The 19,119-nt window shown below is 34.1% G+C and overlaps 1 protein-coding gene across 3 annotated transcripts in view; it reads left to right on the top strand.

Moving 5' to 3' along the window:
- The window catches only part of Efr3a (EFR3 homolog A), a 90,605-nt gene that overhangs the window by 53,553 nt on the left and 17,933 nt on the right, over positions 1–19,119 (top strand). For 2 of the 3 annotated variants that reach the window (XM_077800546.1, XM_077800547.1), the window contains exons 10-16: positions 1,083–1,250; positions 4,424–4,538; positions 5,320–5,352; positions 12,692–12,743; positions 14,411–14,583; positions 14,987–15,062; positions 18,950–19,111. In XM_077800546.1, coding sequence (XP_077656672.1) covers positions 1,083–1,250; positions 4,424–4,538; positions 5,320–5,352; positions 12,692–12,743; positions 14,411–14,583; positions 14,987–15,062; positions 18,950–19,111 — 779 coding nt within the window. The remainder of the gene's footprint in view (positions 1–1,082; positions 1,251–4,423; positions 4,539–5,319; positions 5,353–12,691; positions 12,744–14,410; positions 14,584–14,986; positions 15,063–18,949; positions 19,112–19,119) is intronic. The other variant, XM_026407171.2, reaches the window with a different exon arrangement.

The following is a 19,119-nucleotide window of genomic DNA, read 5'->3' as shown; positions in this document are numbered from 1 at the left end:
TATTTAATTTTAAATAGGTAATGAAACACAATATATTGAATCATCACACTAATCGACATCTACTCTTTGGAGGGTAGTGTGTGCTGGGCTTTCTACATTTGAAAAAGCATTTAGTCATGGCTACCTTTCTAGAGATACTTATAATTGATAGGAAGCAAAAAGGGAACCCCTAGTTAAAATATAATGTGATAGAGAATCATGGAAATTATTAATGGGAAAAAAGTCAGTTTACTTGCATCTGATAAATTCTGACTCATAATTAAGGGAAGTTTTTTAAGTCTCAAAGATGCAAAATAAATCTTTTGTATTATATAGGTATATTATCATAGTTTTATGGATTCTGACCCATCAATCAAGTTAAATATTGTCCTAGTACACATTACTTTGAGAAAAATAATGTCTCAGTACACAGTAGATAGAGGATAAGTTTTTGGCTCCATATTTTATGCAGATTATACAAGAGATTCAGTGAGTTGCTCATTGATGCCCAGTAAATGTTGGTTGGCATAATTAAGAGACTTTATTATTTAGATATTTCTCATGTACTTGTAAAAAAATAAATTGGTTATTTCATAATTACATAGTTATTATGTATTTTAAAGTGTATAAAAAATAACCGTAAGAAAGGGGGACTAATGAATACAGAAGGGAAACCAATAGAGTAGGGGAGAGGGATCCAGAGGGAGGGCATAGGGAAGGACTTGGGAAATGCTGGGGAACAACAGCTACCAAAGTATGCTCTGTCCATGGATGAATAGACCACAATGAAAACCACTTATGTTTATAATTTTAATGCACTAAGTGAGGTAATAATAATAATTGAAGGGAGAGTAGCAAGTGGATCAGGGGGAAGGAGGAGGGGAGAAATAGGGAAAGTACTAGGGAATTAAAATGATCAAATTATGTTATGTGCATGAATGAATATGGCATAATGAATCTACTATTATATGTAATTATAATGCACCAGTAAAAACGTTAAAAACGGAAATTACCAAAAAAATCTATTGAGAAATACGAGAATTGCTTTTGAATATAAATAATACTGGGAAAGTGCATCTGCTCACATAGATGTTCTTTCACAGGGCCGACGGTGCTGGAAGTCTTTAATACCCTATTGAAACATCTTCGTCTTAGTGTTGAATTTGAAGCAAATGATTTGCAAGGGGGATCAGTAGGCAGTGTCACCTTAAATGCAAGTTCTAAGGACAATGATGAGAAGATTGTGCAGAATGCCATCATCCAAACAATAGGTGAGTACATTTCACTTTTCAAAACTATCATGTACAACAGTGGTTTAAAAAGCTCTCACATAAGGAACGTACTTGTCCATGATGAATGATAGCTTATATTTCTAAAACCTTTTTATTTGGGAAAAGCAAGCCTAAGAACGGGACAAAGAACACTGTATATCTTTTACACAGATTCATAAAATGTTAACATTTTATGCCATTTTCTTTTTCATTTGCTCCCCACCTATCCCTCTCCTCTCACTCAGTGTGGTTTGTGTAAAAAATAAACACATATACACCTATATGTTTTTTCCTAAACCACACTATAGCAATTTGCCACTGAATTTTTCAGTGTATTTTTCCAAAGAATAAAGATTTATTTTTTTAATATAACCAGGGTAAAATCATCAACATCAATAAAATCAGTTAGTTCATTCCTTCTAGAATACAGCATAAAGTGATATGTTTTTCTTAGAGTGGCTCACCAGAGGTGCATAATGGATTGCTCTTCGTTGATAATGTTAATTTTATCAATCAGGGTGTCATCTTATTTCTGTACCATACAGTCAATTTTTTCAAATAATAATTTATGCAAATATAAGCAATCTGGGAAGTCATTTTTAGATCATGCGGATATTCTGCTCTTAACCTTCTCTGCACATTTTTCATCCATTTGTGATTACTGTTTTATCATGATGGCTGCAAAATTTTGGATTGAAACTTTAGCACTCCCTCCCTCACTTCCAATATTCTAGTGTAAGCAAGAGCCCCCTTTTTTACCTTTGTATGTATGTAGAAATGCATTGATTTATTACTTATATGGATATTTTATGTTTATAATTTATTATGGTACTTAGTGATTTTGGTGCTCAGATATTATCCCAGGTTTGGACAATGGGTGCCCCATTAGGCTGTGTTCTTTGTTCTTTAAGCATCTTCCCAATTTTTGAGTACTGTGTTATTTGGTAAGCTGTCTCCAGCTAATTTTGTATTTCCTGTGTCAGACCTGCAGTTTGGTATTTTTCCAAGGAGCCATGATTCCTTTTAAATGGGGAATAGTGTTAGACACCACAAGCTAGATGCTGAGTTCTAGGCTCCACTAAGATGTCATATCTTAGTGGATATTATATTTTATATTCTAAGATAATATATCTAATCAGCTAATGTATTGCTTTAGTAACTTCTAATTAATGTTAGTGTTGTCACCTAGAATAATGTATTGTTTATCAAGTATTTATTATAAAATATATATAGCAGACTCATTATTTCTATGATAAAACACATTCAGAATAACATGGAAAAGAAATGGCAATATTGCACAGTGAGTAAAATTTCTTTTTAAAAAATCAGACCTCTGATTTCCTTCATATTTTCCTTTAGAATTTGTGAGTATTCTGGTAGCTCTTGGATCTTAGGATGTGTCTGTCCCAAATGGACCTTGGTCTGGACTCTTGTAACTTTTGCACTTTGGGTGAGGCTCTTTGCCAAACCCATCTTTCTATTAAAATAATCAAAAACAAATCTCCTTGCTCTGTTCTTTCTTTCTGGGCCCATTAACATTTCTGTTCAGTAGTCCAACACAAATAGGGTGAGAAGTTTTTGAAGATTCTGTCCTTACTTTTGATCATATTGGAGGTTCCTGCTCAATTTTAAGGCAAAAGAAAAAACTTGTAAAGCATGAAATAGTTGAATTTTTATCTTACTATGATTTTTGTCAGTTCTTTAAGTCTTACTGTATCTAATTAACAGACATACTGAACCCTTTGAACATGTTCTTGGAAAAGAAGAGGAAGCTTTTCCCCTTAAGGCACTAGTTTTTAAAACTAGCTCTACATTAAAATTACCTTAGGATTTTAAAGAAATAACAGATGCCTGGACTCCCACACCTATATATTCTGACTTAGTTAAATTGGTATATAACCTGAACATTAGCATTTTAAAAGCTCCCCACTTAATTTTAATAGGTAGCAAAATTTGGTAACCACTAAATTAGAGGAAACCATTCCATACTTTTTGAAAAGCTGAGGTTCAACCGTAAATTAATGATGGTTGAACCTCAGCTGGATGAGGTTGAACCTGGATGCAGGGAGGTGTAACAGTGCTTTTTACCTCTTTTTAAGTATTTAGTAGTACTATAATCAGTCTGATGCTGTAGTAAACACAAGTGCAGGCTATGTTATGTCAGGTGGTAATGATTGACATGTTGGGCACAGAAAATCCAGTTTGCTGCAGTGATTAGGAGTATATCATATTTAAGGGGCTGGAAAGTTTAAAAAAAAAAAAAGCAGCTTACCTGGAGCAAGTTCATTGATGACCTTTCACAATGATGAATAGAATGCTTTGACTTTTTATAAATATATTATTAATTGCAATAATAGAAGCTAAGGAGTTAAACTGAAGAACCAATTTATTCTTAATGATTATGCTGAATTTTAAGAAAAGAACAAAACTAACCATGATTTGATATCTGTTCTGATCTTAAGAGAAATGAGAAAATTTGAAGTGTGAATAATTGAAAAACCTTGTAAATCTTTTATGTCCAAGAAGTAAACCATCAAAAGCTACATCAGAAAAATGTAAAATATCCTCAAAACCCAAGAGTGCCTGAAAAAAAATTACAAGTAAATCAGCTAAATATTTATTTCTTTAAACATGTTAAATTATGTGCATTGAAATAACTCACAAGGTTAAACTGTAAAACCTGACACATTTTAATGACTTTTTAGAATGTTTGGGTAATCCTAGGAAAACCAGAGTAGTAACTGAATGTTTGGGTAATCTTAGGAAAACCAGAGTAGTAACTTCTTTACTAAAATGTGGCCTAATTGTGGACTTGCCTATTGAACAAAAATTGGGGCTCACAGTATTTGAACAAGTTTCATCAGATACTAGTCAACATTTTTTGTCCTTTTTCTAACACTCCTATCATTTAAGCTCACTGATGTTTGCCACTACTAATTACACATAAAAGACTTTCAGGTATTTATCATTTTATGGAAGTATTAATCCATCATATATATCTTTGTGTTAGACATGATTTTGGACATCTGAAATTGTAATAGCTTTATTGTTATCTAGCTTTAAGACAACCATTGTTTTATCACATATAGAAAGCTTTGGTTAAAAGTATAATTCTTTATTATATAGAAAAAATAGCTTTGTAATTTGTAACATTTATCTTAATATTTTTGTAGGATTTTTTGGAAGTAACCTACCAGATTATCAGAGGTCAGAAATCATGATGTTCATTATGGGGAAAGTTCCTGTGTTTGGAACGTCCACTCATACTTTGGATATCAGTCAACTAGGGTATGTTCTTAGACTGTAAATTTTAACTTAATCTCCAGTTACATTTCATCTTTGATTTAGAAAATATTAAGTCAACATTTATATCGCTTTAGAATCATTTTTCAGCTTCAATTTTCTATGTCTTTATTAACTAAATAAAAGTCTTGATTAGCTTAGGCATTGTGTATATGCATCCATATATGAACTAAAGCTTCAGGTTTTCTGTAAAAATTTTAAAAATTGTCAGTATGTGAGGAATGTTGACTTCTTCCTGCAACTATATAACCAAAATTGATATTAAAGATCTATTTTATTCCCTTACTATATAGCATGTGATTTGATAGCATGCTTATTAAGCTTTAGTTTGTGACTGTTTTTTTTTAATTTAATAAGAAAATGATTATACTGTACCTCGTAAGTATGTATATCATTAAGTGCTAATCAAGAGTTTTTTTAAATGTTTAGGTAGATGGAAATGTTAACTACCCTGATTTGATCATTATACTATATATATATATATATATATCTCAAATTATTACCCTAGACCCCACGAATAGGTACAATTAAAATAATTTTTTTTTAATTGCTATTTCCTTGCTAAACATCTCAATGATCTGACTCTAGTTCCATATGTATCAGGTATCTGGCAGCTCACAAAACATGTTTGCTCTTCTTCAGTATAACTTACTACATTTCCCAGCCCATTGTGTTTTACTGGACCAGGTTACTAATTCTTATTACATGACTAGAAGGTATATGTCATCTTGGGGCCAAGTGTGCTTTCTCCGTTCTTTTTTTGTAGGATCCAGGAGGTACTGGAGGTGCTAGAGGAAATGTGAGTCATTAGATAGAAGGAGGCTAGATCCTTGAATGTGGAAGGCCACCTGTCAAATACCTAATTAGACTGTGATAAGTGTTAGAAATAAATTTTTATTATTTTAATCCATTGAAATTTGGTAGCAGGGCTGAAGTATGTGTGGAGGGGAGGAAACTTTGTTACTACATCATAACTTTGCCTACCTTAATTAATACTGCAAGTCATTTTTCCTCTATTATATCTCAATATCCTCCATTTGGGAATTTAGAATTGAAGTAATCATGTAAAACTAAATCACATAAAAGATACATTTAAAAAATACTTTTTAATAAAACAAATTTAACTCTAGAATTTTCTACTATTAATTTTAGTAGGTTGCTATTCAGATTGTAACCACAAATGTGCTCTAAGGAAAAAGAGCAAGAGATTTAGATGGTCTCAAGTAAACATTTTGAACTATAACATATAAACATATAGAAAGTACAAAAATCTTTTTTTTTTTAAGCTAACACCTTACCATACCCCTAAGCAAGAAATAAAATAATGATCCTTTTCCAAAGGTAATGTTCATGGGTTAATATTGCTTGCACTGCAACTTTATATAAAATGAATTTTATTTTATCTTATTTTTTTAATTAATTAATTAATTTATTTATTTATTTTTTTATTGGTTGTTCACAACATTACAAAGCTCTTGACATATCATATTTCATACATTAGATTGAAGTGGGTTATGAACTCCCAATTTTTATCCCAAATGCAGATTGCAGAATCACGTCGGTTACACATCCACAATTTTACATAATGCCCTATTAGTAACTGTTGTATTCTTCTACCTTTCCTATCCCCTACTATCCCCCCTCCCCTTCCCTCACATCTTCTCTCTCCACCCCATCTACTGTAATTCATTTCTCTCCTTGTTTATTTTCCCATTCCCCTCACAACCTCTTATATGTAATTTTGTATAGCAATGAGGGTCTCCCTTCATTTCCATGCAATTTCCCTTTTCTCTCCCTTTCCCTCCCATCTCATGTCTCTGTTTAATGTTAATCTTTTCTTCCTGCTCTTCCTCCCTGCTCAGTTCATAGTTGCTCTCATTATATCAAAGAAGACATTTGGTATTTGTTTTTTAGGGATTGGCTAGCTTCACTAAGCATAATCTGCTCTAGTGCCATCCATTTCCCTGCAAATTCTATGATTTTGTCATTTTTTATTGCTGCGTAGTGCTCCATTGTGTATAGATGCCACATTTTTTTTATCCATTCATCTTTTGAAGGGCATCTGGGTTGGTTCCACAGTCTAGCTATTGCGAATTGTGCTGCTATGAACATCGATGTGGCAGTATCCCTGTAGTACGCTCTTTTAAGGTCTTCAGGGAATAGTCCGGGAAAGGCAATAGCTGGGTCAAATGGTGGTTCCATTCCCAGCTTTCCCAGGAATCTCCATACTGCTTTCCAAATTGGCCACACCAATTTGCAGTCCCACCAGCAATATACAAGTGTACCCTTTTCTCCACATCCTCGCCAGCACTTGTTGTTGTTTGACTTCATAGTGGCTGCCAATCTTACTGGAGTGAGATGGTATCTTAGGGTGGTTTTGATTTGCATTTCTCTGACTGCTAGAGATGGTGAGCATTTTTTCATGTACTTGTTGATTGATTGTATACCCTCCTCTGAGAAGTGTCTGTTCAGGTCCTTGGCCCATTTGTTGATTGGGTTATTTGTTATCTTATTGTCTAATTTTTTGAGTTCTTTGTATACTCTGGATATTAGGGCTCTGTCTGAAGTGTGAGGAGTAAAAATTTGTTCCCATGATGTAGGCTCCCTATTTACCTCTCTTATTGTTTCTCTTGCTGAGAAAAAACTTTTTAGTTTAAGTAAGTCCCATTTGTTGATTCTTGTTATTAACTCTTGTGCTATGGGTGTCCTATTAAGGAATTTGGAGCCTGACCCCACAATATGTAGATCGGAGCCAACTTTTTCTTCTATCAGATGCAGAGTCTCTGATTTGATATCAAGCTCCTTGATCCATTTTGAGTTAACTTTTGTGCATGGCGAGAGAAAGGGATTCAGTTTCATTTTGTTGCATATGGATTTCCAGTTTTCCCAACACCATTTGTTGAAGATGCTATCCTACAAGAAATGCCGTTGGGATTTTGATTGGCATTGCATTGAACCTATAGAGAACTTTTGGTAATATCGCCATTTTGATAATGTTAGTTCTGCCTATCCATGAACAGGGTATATTTTTCCATCTTCTAAGATCTTCTTCTACTTCTCTCTTTAGGGTTCTGTAGTTTTCATTGTATAAATCTTTCACCTCTTTTGTTAGGTTGATTCCCAAGTATTTTTTTTTTTTTTGAGGATATTGTGAATGGAGTGTTTTTCCTCATTTCCGTTTCAGCAGTTTTGTCGCTGATATACAGAAATGCCTTTGATTTAAGCGTGTTGATTTTATATCCTGCCACTTTGCTGAATTCATTTATTAGTTCTAGTAGTTTCTTTGTAGACCCTTTTGGGTCTTCTAGGTATAGAATCATGTCATCCGCAAATAGTGATCATTTAAGTTCTTCTTTTCCTATTTTTATGCCTTTAATTTCTTTCGTCTGTCTAATTGCTCTGGCCAGTGTTTCGAGAACTATATTGAATAGAAGTGGTGATAGAGGGCATCCCTGTCTTGTTCCAGATTTTAGAGGGAATGCCTTCAATTTTTTTCCATTCAGAATGATGCTAGCCTGAGGCTTAGCATAGATAGCCTTTACAATGTCGAGGTAAGTTCCTGTTATCCCTAGTTTTTTTAATGTTTTGAACATAAAGGGATGCTGTACTTTGTCGAATGCTTTTTCTGCATCTATTGAGATGATCATATGGTTCTTATCTTTAAGTCTATTGATGTGGTGAATAACATTTATTGATTTCCCTATATTGAACCATCCTTGCATCCCAGGGATTAATCCTACTTGATCATGGTGCACAATTTTTTTGATGTGTTTTTGTATTCGATTCGCCAGAATTTTATTGAGGATTTCTGCATCTAGGTTCATTAGAGATATTGGTCTGTAGTTTTCTTTCTTTGAGGTGTCTTTGTCTGGTTTCGGAATCAGGGTGATGTTGGGCTTATAGAATGAATTTGGAAGAGCTCCCTCTTTTTCTGTTTCCTGAAATAACTTGAAAAGTATTGGTATTAATTCTTCTTTAAAGGTTTTGTAAAAGCCCGCTGTATACCCATCTGGTCCTTGGCTTTTCTTGGTTGGTAGTCTTTTGATTGCTTCTTCAATTTTATCCATTGATATTGGTCTGTTCCAATTGTGTGTATCCTCCTGACTCAGTCTGGGCAAATCATATGACTTAAGAAATTTATCTATGTCTTCACTATCTTCTATTTAATTGGAATATAGGTTTTCAAAGTAATTTCTAATTGTCTTCTGTATTTCTGTAGCATCTGTTGTGATATTGCCTTTTTCATCCCGTATGTTAGTAATTTGAGTTCTCTCTCTTCTTCTCTTCGTTAGCATGGCTAAAGGTCTGTCGATCTTATTTATTTTTTCGAAGAACCAACTTTTAGTCTTGTTAATTTTTTCAATATTTTCTTTTGTTTCAATTTCATTGATTTCTGCTCTGATTTTAATTATTTCTTGCCTTCTGCTACATTTGCTGTTGTTTTGCTCTTCCTTTTCTAGGGCTTTGAGATGAAGTGTGCGCTCATTTATTTGTTGGTTTTTTCTTTTTTTGAGGAATGACCTCTAGGCAATGAATTTCCCTCTTAAAACTGCTTTCTTTGTGTCCCATAGATTCCAATATGTTGTGTCTGTATTTTCATTTATCTCTAAGAATTTTTTGATTTCCTCCTTTATGTCTTCTGTAACCCATTGATCATTCAGTAACATATTGTTCATTTTCCATGTGATGTAGGATTTTTCCTTCCTTCTTTTATCATTGATTTCCAATTTCATTCCATTATGATCAGATAAAATGCATGGTATTATCTCCACCCCTTTATATTTACTGAGGGTTGCCCTATGGCATAATATATGGTCTGTTTTTGAGAAGGATCCATGTGCTGCTGAGAAAAAAGTATATCCACTTGATGATGGTTGATATATTCTATATATGTCAGTTACGTCTAGGTTATTGATTATGCTATTGAGTTCTATAGTTTCTTTATTCAACTTTTGTTTGGAGGATCTGTCCAATGGTGAGAGAGGTGTGTTGAAGTCACCCATAATTATTGTGTTGTGGTCTATTTGATTCTTGAACTTGAGGAGAATTTGTTTTATGAACGTTGCAGCACCATTATTTGGTGCATAAATATTGATAATTGTTATGTCTTGTTGGTGAATGGTTCCTTTTAACAGTATATAATGTCCTTCCTTATCCCTTTTGATTAACTTAGTCTTGAAGTCGATTTTATTCGATATGAGGATGGCCACCCCTGCTTGCTTACAAGGACCGTGTGCGTGGTATATTTTTTCCCATCCTTTCACCTTCAGCCTGTGTATGTCTTTTCCAATCAGATGTGTCTCCTGGAGGCAGCATATTGTTGGATTTGTTTTTTTAATCCATGATACCAGCCTATGTCGCTTTATTGGAGAGTTTAAGCCATTAACATTTAGAGTTACTATTGATATATGGTTTGTACTTCCAGCCATGTTTGATTATTTATCCTTTTTTTTTAAAATTTAGTTTGTTTCTCCATGCTTATCTTCCCCCCCCCCCCCGCCCTCTGTCTTTACCGAGGCACTTCCCACTGATGGTTTTGGTTATTGTTTTTCATTTCTTCCTCGTGTAGTGTTTTGCACAAGATGCTTTGCAATCCTGGTTTTCTGGCTGCATATTCTTTTAACTTTTGTTTATCATGAAAGATTTTTATTTCGTTGTCATACCTGAAGCTTAATTTTGCTGGATACAGAATTCTTGGTTGGCATCCATTGTCTTTCAGTGTTTGAAATACATTGTTCCATGACCTTCTTGCTTTTAGCGTCTGTGATAAAAAATCCATTGTTAACCTTATTGGTTTACCCCTGAATGTAATCTGCCTCCTTTCTCTTGTAGCTTTTAATATTTTCTCTTTGTTCTGTATATTGGATATCTTCATAACAATGTGTCTTGGCGTTGGTGTACTGTGATTTTGTATACTCGGGTGTCCTGTATGCATCTACAATTTGTATATCTGTTTCCTTTTTTATTTCTGGAAAGTTTTCTGTAATTATTTCATTCAGCAGGTTACTCATTCCCTTGGTTTGAATCTCTATACCTTCCTCTATCCTGATGACTCTTTAAGTTTGGTTTTTTTATGTTATCCCATATCTCCTCGATGATTTTCTCGTGATTTTTTACCTGCCTTTCTGAGTTGGCTAGACTCTTTTCAAGATGATATATTTTGTCTTCATTATCTGACGTTCTGGCTTCTACTTGCTCCACTCTGTTAGTGATACTCTCAGTTGATTTTTTAATTTGGTTTATAGTTTCCTTCATTTCTAGGATTATTGTTTGATTTTTTTTATAATCTCTATCTCCTGATAAAGATGCTTAACTTCTTCTTTTATCTGTTTATGTAATTTGTTTTCAATGTGTTCTTTCACTGTTTGAATTTGCTGTCTCATATCCTCTTTAAGGTTCCATTCCATCTGTCTAAGGTGTTCCTTGAGTTCTTTATATGACCATTTTTCTGATGACTCTAGGTCCTCCTGAATATTTAGGCTGTCCTGCATTGTTTGTACTCCTTTTCTTCCTTGCCTTTGCATGCTGCTCATGTTACTTCTTGTTCTGTTTGACTGCTGAGTTACTGTTTACTCCTATAAATTTATTTGATGCTTGGTAGGAAAGGTATTAAAAGGGAAGGGAAGAAGTCACTAAAGAGAATGAGAGTAAACAGGTAGAATTCAAGGAAGGGGGAAAAAGAAAATTGAAAAGAAATGAAAAGACAAAAGAAGAAAAAAAAATAGGAAATAAAAAAAGAAAAAAATTTAAAAAAAAAATAATAAAAAAATAAAAATTAAAATTAGAAGAAAAAATTAAAAAAAATAAAATTTAAAAAACAACAAGAAAGAAAAGTGAAAATGGGAAAAAAAAAACCAAATCAAAAAAAAAGAAAAAAAAAACTAATAAATGCAGTCTTTAGAGTTTGATTAACTTCTCTTCCAGTAGGTGGAGCTGTGCCCACCAGGCCAAGCTTCTCCTGTCAATATGCGGGAACCAATCACTGTGCAGCAGCTCCTCCTCCCAGACTGGGCGAGTCTCCAATCCTGAGTGCCTAGGGCTTCCTCTTGTGTCTAGTCACTTCCCCACTTTTCCTCTAGCCAGGCCCCTCTCACCAGTGACGCTCACCACAATACTGGCTACATGCCAGGTCTGCTGCTCCCGGGAGCCTTGTTTTCATGAACAACTGGGCACACTCTCCCTGTTTGCCATTCCCTCAGACCCTAAGTTTGTAGAGCTTGGGGCTGAGAATCCTCAGCGAATTTTACTTGCCCTCCGGTAGCCACGCCCCTGGTAGCTGGTGCAAGAGACCTCAGTTGTCAGCACTGGTGGGGGCGGTAGCCGGGAGTTCCACGCCGCGGGTCCCGCGCCACTTCTGATTCCCTCGGTCTGGCTATCGCGCTCACGGGAGAGCTGGGACGGGCCCTTAAGGTTTCTCCGATGTGTGGAGAGGGAAGGCTAGGGGATTACACACCTGTAGCCGCAGGTTTCAATGAAGTTATCTCCTCAAAATAATTTTAAAAGAGTATAAATTGGAGAAAATATTTAGTATAAATATGGTAGATGAATATGATAGTTTCTTAAATAATAAACAGGTAAGAGCAGATAATTTAAAAGAGAATTAGCAAATAGACAAAGGGTTATTAATTTATGGTCAAAGAAATATGAATCAAATAAAGAAATATAATTTTCTTTAAAAAGTATTTGAACATATTCATGGGGTAATGTGATAATTTGATAGATTTATACACTTGTGTAATGCTCAAAGAAGATAGTTAGCATTTGTATCTCCTAAAACTTTAACATGCAATCATAATTCATATTTGTGGGATAATTTGGGGTTTATATGTGATTTTTCAGTACCATTGGGTTCACCTAATTGTGTACTCATATGATTTAATTTTCATTCCATCACATGCATGAACTTGTTTCCTTTGAGAGCCAGTTAACCTATTTTTTTAAATTTTTTTACATATAATTGTTTTAATTCATATGAAATGTATTTTAGTACATAAAGTGAGACTCACCTTAAGCTATTATAAAAATAAAATCTAGTTAGCTTATAAGAGTGAAGTTTAGAATTGTGAAATATACTAAAGGAAATGAAGTAATGTGAATATTAATTAGCATTAATGATACAAGCATTTTGTATATTTTAGGGATTTGGGAACCAGACGAATTCAGATAATGTTGCTGAGATCTTTGCTTATGGTAAGGTGCTTCATGCAGGTGAAGGACACACACTTACCCTCAAAGCATGGGAAAGATTAAAGGAATAATTTCACATTGTGTAATTTCTTATTTAATAAGAAAATGTGACTACTTTTTTGGTGTGGTTTGTGTACCTAAATATTAAGCTCTTCATTTTTTAAAATTCTGTGCTTTGCACTGATATTCTTCTATTATTTTCTTTGACCTTCATTCTGATGAATCAAAGTGGGCAGAACTCTTGCTGTTTCACAGATGGAGTTGCCTAGGCTAAGAGACTTTGTGTGGAAGGACTTGAGGTTCACTGCGGTCAGTGAGCTAAAAGGTAGATCCTGGACTTGGAAACCCCAAGTTCCTTTTACATGTTGTGCTATTTTCTACATACTGTCCAAACATTTTCTTCTTGTTGGGAAAGCAAATCATAAAAATGACAATTTGTCATTTGAAATTTGGAGTGGCAGTAGATAGCCGAAAAGGAAATATATACCCCAAATGGGAGATGTTGTGGTTACTTTATAGCAGTTGCACTCATGTTTGATTTCACGTGCACCTAGCATAATGCCATGGATATAGTAGGTACTGGTTGTTTGAAATGTGTGTCCTTCCAAATACTATCCTTCAAATTTATTCTAGAAATCGAGGCCCCATTTTTAAAGAAAATATCTCACATCTAGGATACGTATGAAATATCTTCCTGTTTCATTTTTAATTATTTGTTGTTTGGCTTGCAGAAGTTTTAAATTGTAATATAGCTAGATTATCAGTTCTTTTCTATGGGTTTTCCCCTTTTATTTGTGTCTGGTTTAAGAACTCTTTGCCTATTCTGATGATATAAACTCATTTGTTTTAGCATTTTTACAAAAATATTTGAAATTTGTCTTGTCATGTTTAGATAAGTGGTGTGAGGCATGGAGTATTTTTAATTTTTCTAGATAGGAAGAAAATTGTCCTATTGATTTCCCTACTAATTAATAAAGTCAACTTTACCTCATTAATAAGTGCCCAAATACAAATGTTAAATGTTCCATATATGCTTAAAATCCTGAAAATAAGTTGAAATTATCCACCTGAAATTTTATTTGTTTCTGAGATCTTTATATTAAACAAATTCCACAGGTAATTATGCTTTAGAAGGTATTGATGCTCTCATAAACATCAAATCAAGTAACTAATGAAGTATAGCTTTTCAGAGTTGGGGGATATTATATATAACCAACTTCTTTATTTAAAATAAAAAAATAATTGACAAACTTAAATTTAAAATTTGCAGTTCTTGTCTTTACTATTTGCCTCCTGGTCTCCTTATATTCGTCTGTTTCGTACTGACTATGTATTCTGTATATTCTTAACTTTAAATTCCTTTTGTAATATCGAGATATATTGAGCCTATCTTACAGGGATGTGGTGAAGACAAAGTTAATACGTATATAATGCTTAGAATTGTGCCTAGCAAATGGTAAATTATTATTTTATTCTTATGAAAGATGTTTTTGTACATTCAGTAAAATCCTTCATCCCCTTATAAACTTTCTTTATATCTTTCCTTTAGGCTTATATCCATACTTTCTATTTCCCTAAATGTATGATTTTAGAAAATAATGTGAGAACTTTACCAAAGAAAGATTCTTGACAAATATTTTTCATTTTTTTATTTTCTTCTCTATGAATAGGTAACCTCTGGTTACAAAGCCAAGACGATTGTTACTGCACTGCCAGGGTCATTTCTGGATCCTTTGTTATCACCATCTCTCATGGAAGATTATGAACTGAGGCAGTTAGTCTTGGAAGTAATGCACAATCTCATGGATCGCCATGACAATAGGGCAAAGCTTCGAGGGATCAGGTGATGTGTCATGTTGAAATGAGCTACATAATGCTTTTACTCTGAATTAATATGTTACTTAAGTGTTGTGATTTTTTTTAATGTAGAATTTTCAGTTTTTTAAATTGGTGTGGATTTTAATACACTTTTCAGAGTTCTCATCTACTAGCCATATCTAGTTAAGTGGATTTTATTTTTACTTTGTAGTTTTGCTTTAAATTTAGCAATGACAAGCAGTCAAGATTATGCATTTCTTAATTAAACTTGATAATTCAGTAGTATCATTTCAGATAGGCATATTTAAAATGCTTATTGAAATGAATATTAAATAGTTCATATTCCTGAGCTTAAATATAGTTTTCCATGTAAGACATGATATTGTAACCAAATGTACTGTTAATTAAAAATAATACATTGTCTCTAGAATAATACCAGATGTAGCTGACCTAAAGATAAAAAGAGAAAAAATTTGTAGACAAGACACAAGTTTCATGAAAAAGGTAAGATCATCTTCTAAAAATAAAATGTATGCTATAAGTTATAGTCATTTGAATTTTTAGCTGTTTTATGTTGATTTCTTACCTTAAAATGAACCCCCTGAACTTAGAGTTTAAAGACCTCATGCTTCAACTTCAGCCTCCTTCCATGGCCCTGGCAGTCCTGCAGTGTCTCTTCTAGCCTGTGTGTGAACTGTGGGTTGTTAGGCTGCTTCAACATTATTTTGAGAGAAATTACTGCCCTGTTCTCCCCTACCCAAAACACACACATGAACCCACTTTTAGTGGCTCTTTTATAAAGAGCTTCAAGTTTTTGAAAATGGCTGTCTTCATTGAATGAATAACTATAATGAATGCTTACTATTTGTTAGATTGTATTCTACACAGCATTTGAGATATAAAGATGAGTTAGGTAGGGTCTCTGCCCTTAATAAGTCTTATCTGGCTAGATTTCTATGATGAAAAAATAAATTCTGTATGTCTGTTAGAAATGTCCAAATTTAGAAAATGATGCCAAGGTCATTTAGTGTTTTGAGAAAGCTCTCTACATAGTTTCTAGTTATCCAGAGCTTGGTCACCTAATATTTGGCTGACACTGAGCTTCATGTTGAGAGATGCACACAGATGCCTCTGATCTTAGTGAGTAAGAGGGCCCTGTGTTTAGAGGTGCAGAGATGGGAGACACTTGCAAAGACCAATCTAATCCGTGTGCTCCTTTGCCTCTTTAGTAGACTGTCCTTTCTCCCTGCCATCATCCTTAATGTTACTGGCCCTAAGAGTACTTTTGATTGTTATGTGTCAAGTTAATACCTTCACAGTTTAAAACTTCATTGGAAAAGTAATTTATAAAATATCACTTCTTAAATCAGTCTCATCCTTTGAATAAAATTAATTCTTTAAGTTTGGCTGTACTATGGACTTAAAAACTAGAACTAGACTGAGACATTTAACTCCTTTCAACTTCTTAAAAACATATATCTTTATGTGACTCAGTTAATAAAAGAAATTGTTTCACATAACTGAGGAACTTGTAATCATGACTAATATAATGAATTTTGAAAGCTCAGTTTATGCTGTAATATGACAACCTTAAACAATCCTGAAAATTAAGTCTGGATTTTAGCTTATCTGTTATGACAACATAGAAGTAATACCTCTCTGTGATTAATTGTGCTTCTCAACTAATTTTGAAGGGCTGTGATTTAACTGTGTTAAATTTTGAATGCTTAACCTGTTTTCAGATTCAATTATCCCTCTGTTTTATAACACAAATAACTTACCGGCTAAGCATTTGTTACCATTAGGGTAAACCATTCCTAATGCAATCTTTTTCTTTAGATGTAATCTCTTCACATTTCTTTCTTTGTAAAATTTTTTATTTTCATAGTTTGGTGTCCTTTTACATTTATTTTCTTACTCATTTGTAAAAACGATTGATTTTCAAATGAAATTTTACTTGGTAAAATTTCTGCAACAATCCAAAGAAAAACAATGTGATTCTAAAGCCACAGGATAGGACAATGTCCCTCTGTAAGAGCATCTTTCCGTTTACCACATGCAGTGCACCACAGAGCAGCACAATGTGTTCAGGCAGCTGTTTTGCTGGTCCCCACCCAGCCTAAAACTGGTTCATCTGCATGTTTTAGGGACATCTTAGACATTGAATCTGTTTGAAAGATGGTCCCAGGACAGGTCTCAGACATCTTAGACATTGAATCTGTTTGAAAGTTGGTCCCAGGACAGGTCCCTTACAGTTTACATCAGGGAATGTTGTCGTCTCATCTCCTTGTGAAGCTTTTAGAGAAAACAGCTGCTCCCACTGTGAACTCATCATATAGCTCCTTGCCATGTGAAAGCTCTTTTTGTTAATGTAGGAAAAGGAACATTTTATTATTAGTTATAAAATATAGTCATTATTTTAATTATTTTCAAGTGAACAAGTTTAAACAAAAGTATCCCACATTTCTTGTCTTCATAAGTCTATCCTCTCCCCACAGGTAATCCCTGCTTTGATGTTTTAGACAATTATTATTGAGTTTTATCTGTTTTTGTATTTTGTGTGAAAGGAGCAGTATATTGTATATTCTTTAATGTGTAGGGGTTTTTTTTTTTCATTTTGCTCTATCCAAGTGTATAGCTTTAGTAGTATTTTTGATACAAATACAGAAGATATCTGTTCTTTTGTTGGCGGACATTTGAACTGTTTCCAGTTGGGGTGTTATAATTTGTGCGGTTGTAAACATGGCAGTGTGTGTAGTAAGCTGTATATAATTCTCATTTTTTTAAGGTCTGTATGAGAGGAATTCCTAAGTAGTAGATTATGCATTCTTCAGACTCACTAGATAATGCCAATCCACTTCATGAAGTCATTACACCTAATTAGAATACATTTTTATAGTACTTATTGCCAAATCTTATTTTTATCTTATATGGTGGTCATGTAGTAGATGATTAAAAAAATATTGAATTACTTAGGAGACCTGAGACCTGAACTGCCATGAATGTAAACACTGCTGTAATATTTGTGAATGATGTTTAGGAACCATAGGTTTCAAGAGCAATCTTAGAATTTAGAGAGTCTACCACATTAGACCCTCTTTTCCACCCAAGTATTGAACCATTTGAGAAAAAAACAGAGAAACTAAGGATTGAGAAAGGTTAAAACCTAATACCAACTTCAGAATAAAGGATTCTAGTGGGATGCTTGAGCACAGCTGCATTTTTGGAACCCCAGAAAGATGTATCAAACACTGTACCCAAATTAAACAGACTTACATAGTCAGTGACTGTCAAAGCTGGAAAAAAACAGACCTTGCTACCAGAATGGGACCTTAGTGTAAGTTAAAGAACAGATCAGAGCATTGCATGACAGGCAGGCTGACTCCAGAAGAGTCTGTGTTGTTCTTGCTCAGCAGGTCATCCCAAATTATCAGTCTGACAAATCCCTTGAGAAAGAGGCTGGAGCTGTAGTCATTGCACATGGGAGAGTAGCCTCTAGTGTTCTTAGCACTGTCCACGTATTACAGTCACCTGGGGAACCATATACTTTAGAAACACTGATGGGCCACTGGCCAGTTCCATCATACCAGGGGAGGCAGAAACATGGTGGCCATTCCATTTTTCCTGTGTTCTGGCTTACAGTTAGGTTTGAGGGCTAGATCCCCAAGTGAGCCTAATTTACCACACAGTGACTGGAAATGGGAAACACCCTCATATTTCTTTTAGCTCTCACTTGGAAGTTACATCTATCCCAGGAATAGTTTAGATAGGAAAGGCTTTTATGTCTTTTAGTGACATATTTAGGATAATATTTTAATCAACATACGTAGGTCTGGATTAGGGGAGTCATCTCTGTGGAGTTACTGCAACCTCCTCATATAAATAGGCTTTAGACTCATCTTTGGAGATTCATTCCAAAGTATAGGAGCACCTACATGCTATTTCCTGAAGAGCCCCTATGCCACAGCATGGGATTGTTCTCAAAACAAGAAAGCCAGAGTCCTTTCCCCTCATCAAAATGTGCTTTATTATTGCCAATGCTGTGTTACAGTGGTATCTCCCAGAATTCTGCTATTCATTTCACATTTTCCTCAAATCAATCCATAATTTGCTTTTTCCCCCAAATAATTACTAAAAGAATTTTTATTATTTACTGTGGAACTGTTTCTTCATGTTTTTTCATAAGATTTATTTTCAATTTTAATCTTAGTTTGTAGTTGTAGAATATATATTTGTGATATTAATCATTGCAATACAATTTGACTACTTGGTTTGATGAAAATTTCACATTAGGGTATAAAATAAGATTAGTTACTTTGTAGAAGGTTATTTGCATGGGAAATCTGCTCTTATTACATCTTAAGCAAAATTATCTTTTTCTTGTCTTTCAGAATGGACAGCAGCTATATAGGCACATATACTTAGGCTGTAAAGAGGAAGACAATGTCCAGAAAAACTATGAGCTACTTTATACTTCTCTTGCTCTTATCACTATTGAATTGGCCAATGAAGAAGTGGTTATTGATCTCATTCGATTGGCCATTGCTCTACAGGTGTGCTT

Source organism: Urocitellus parryii, chromosome 7 (genome assembly GCF_045843805.1).
Source record: "Urocitellus parryii isolate mUroPar1 chromosome 7, mUroPar1.hap1, whole genome shotgun sequence".
NCBI lineage: Eukaryota > Metazoa > Chordata > Mammalia > Rodentia > Sciuridae > Urocitellus > Urocitellus parryii.
The sequence above is the reverse complement of the archived record's forward strand: the minus strand, read 5'-3'. Positions and strand labels throughout refer to the sequence as shown.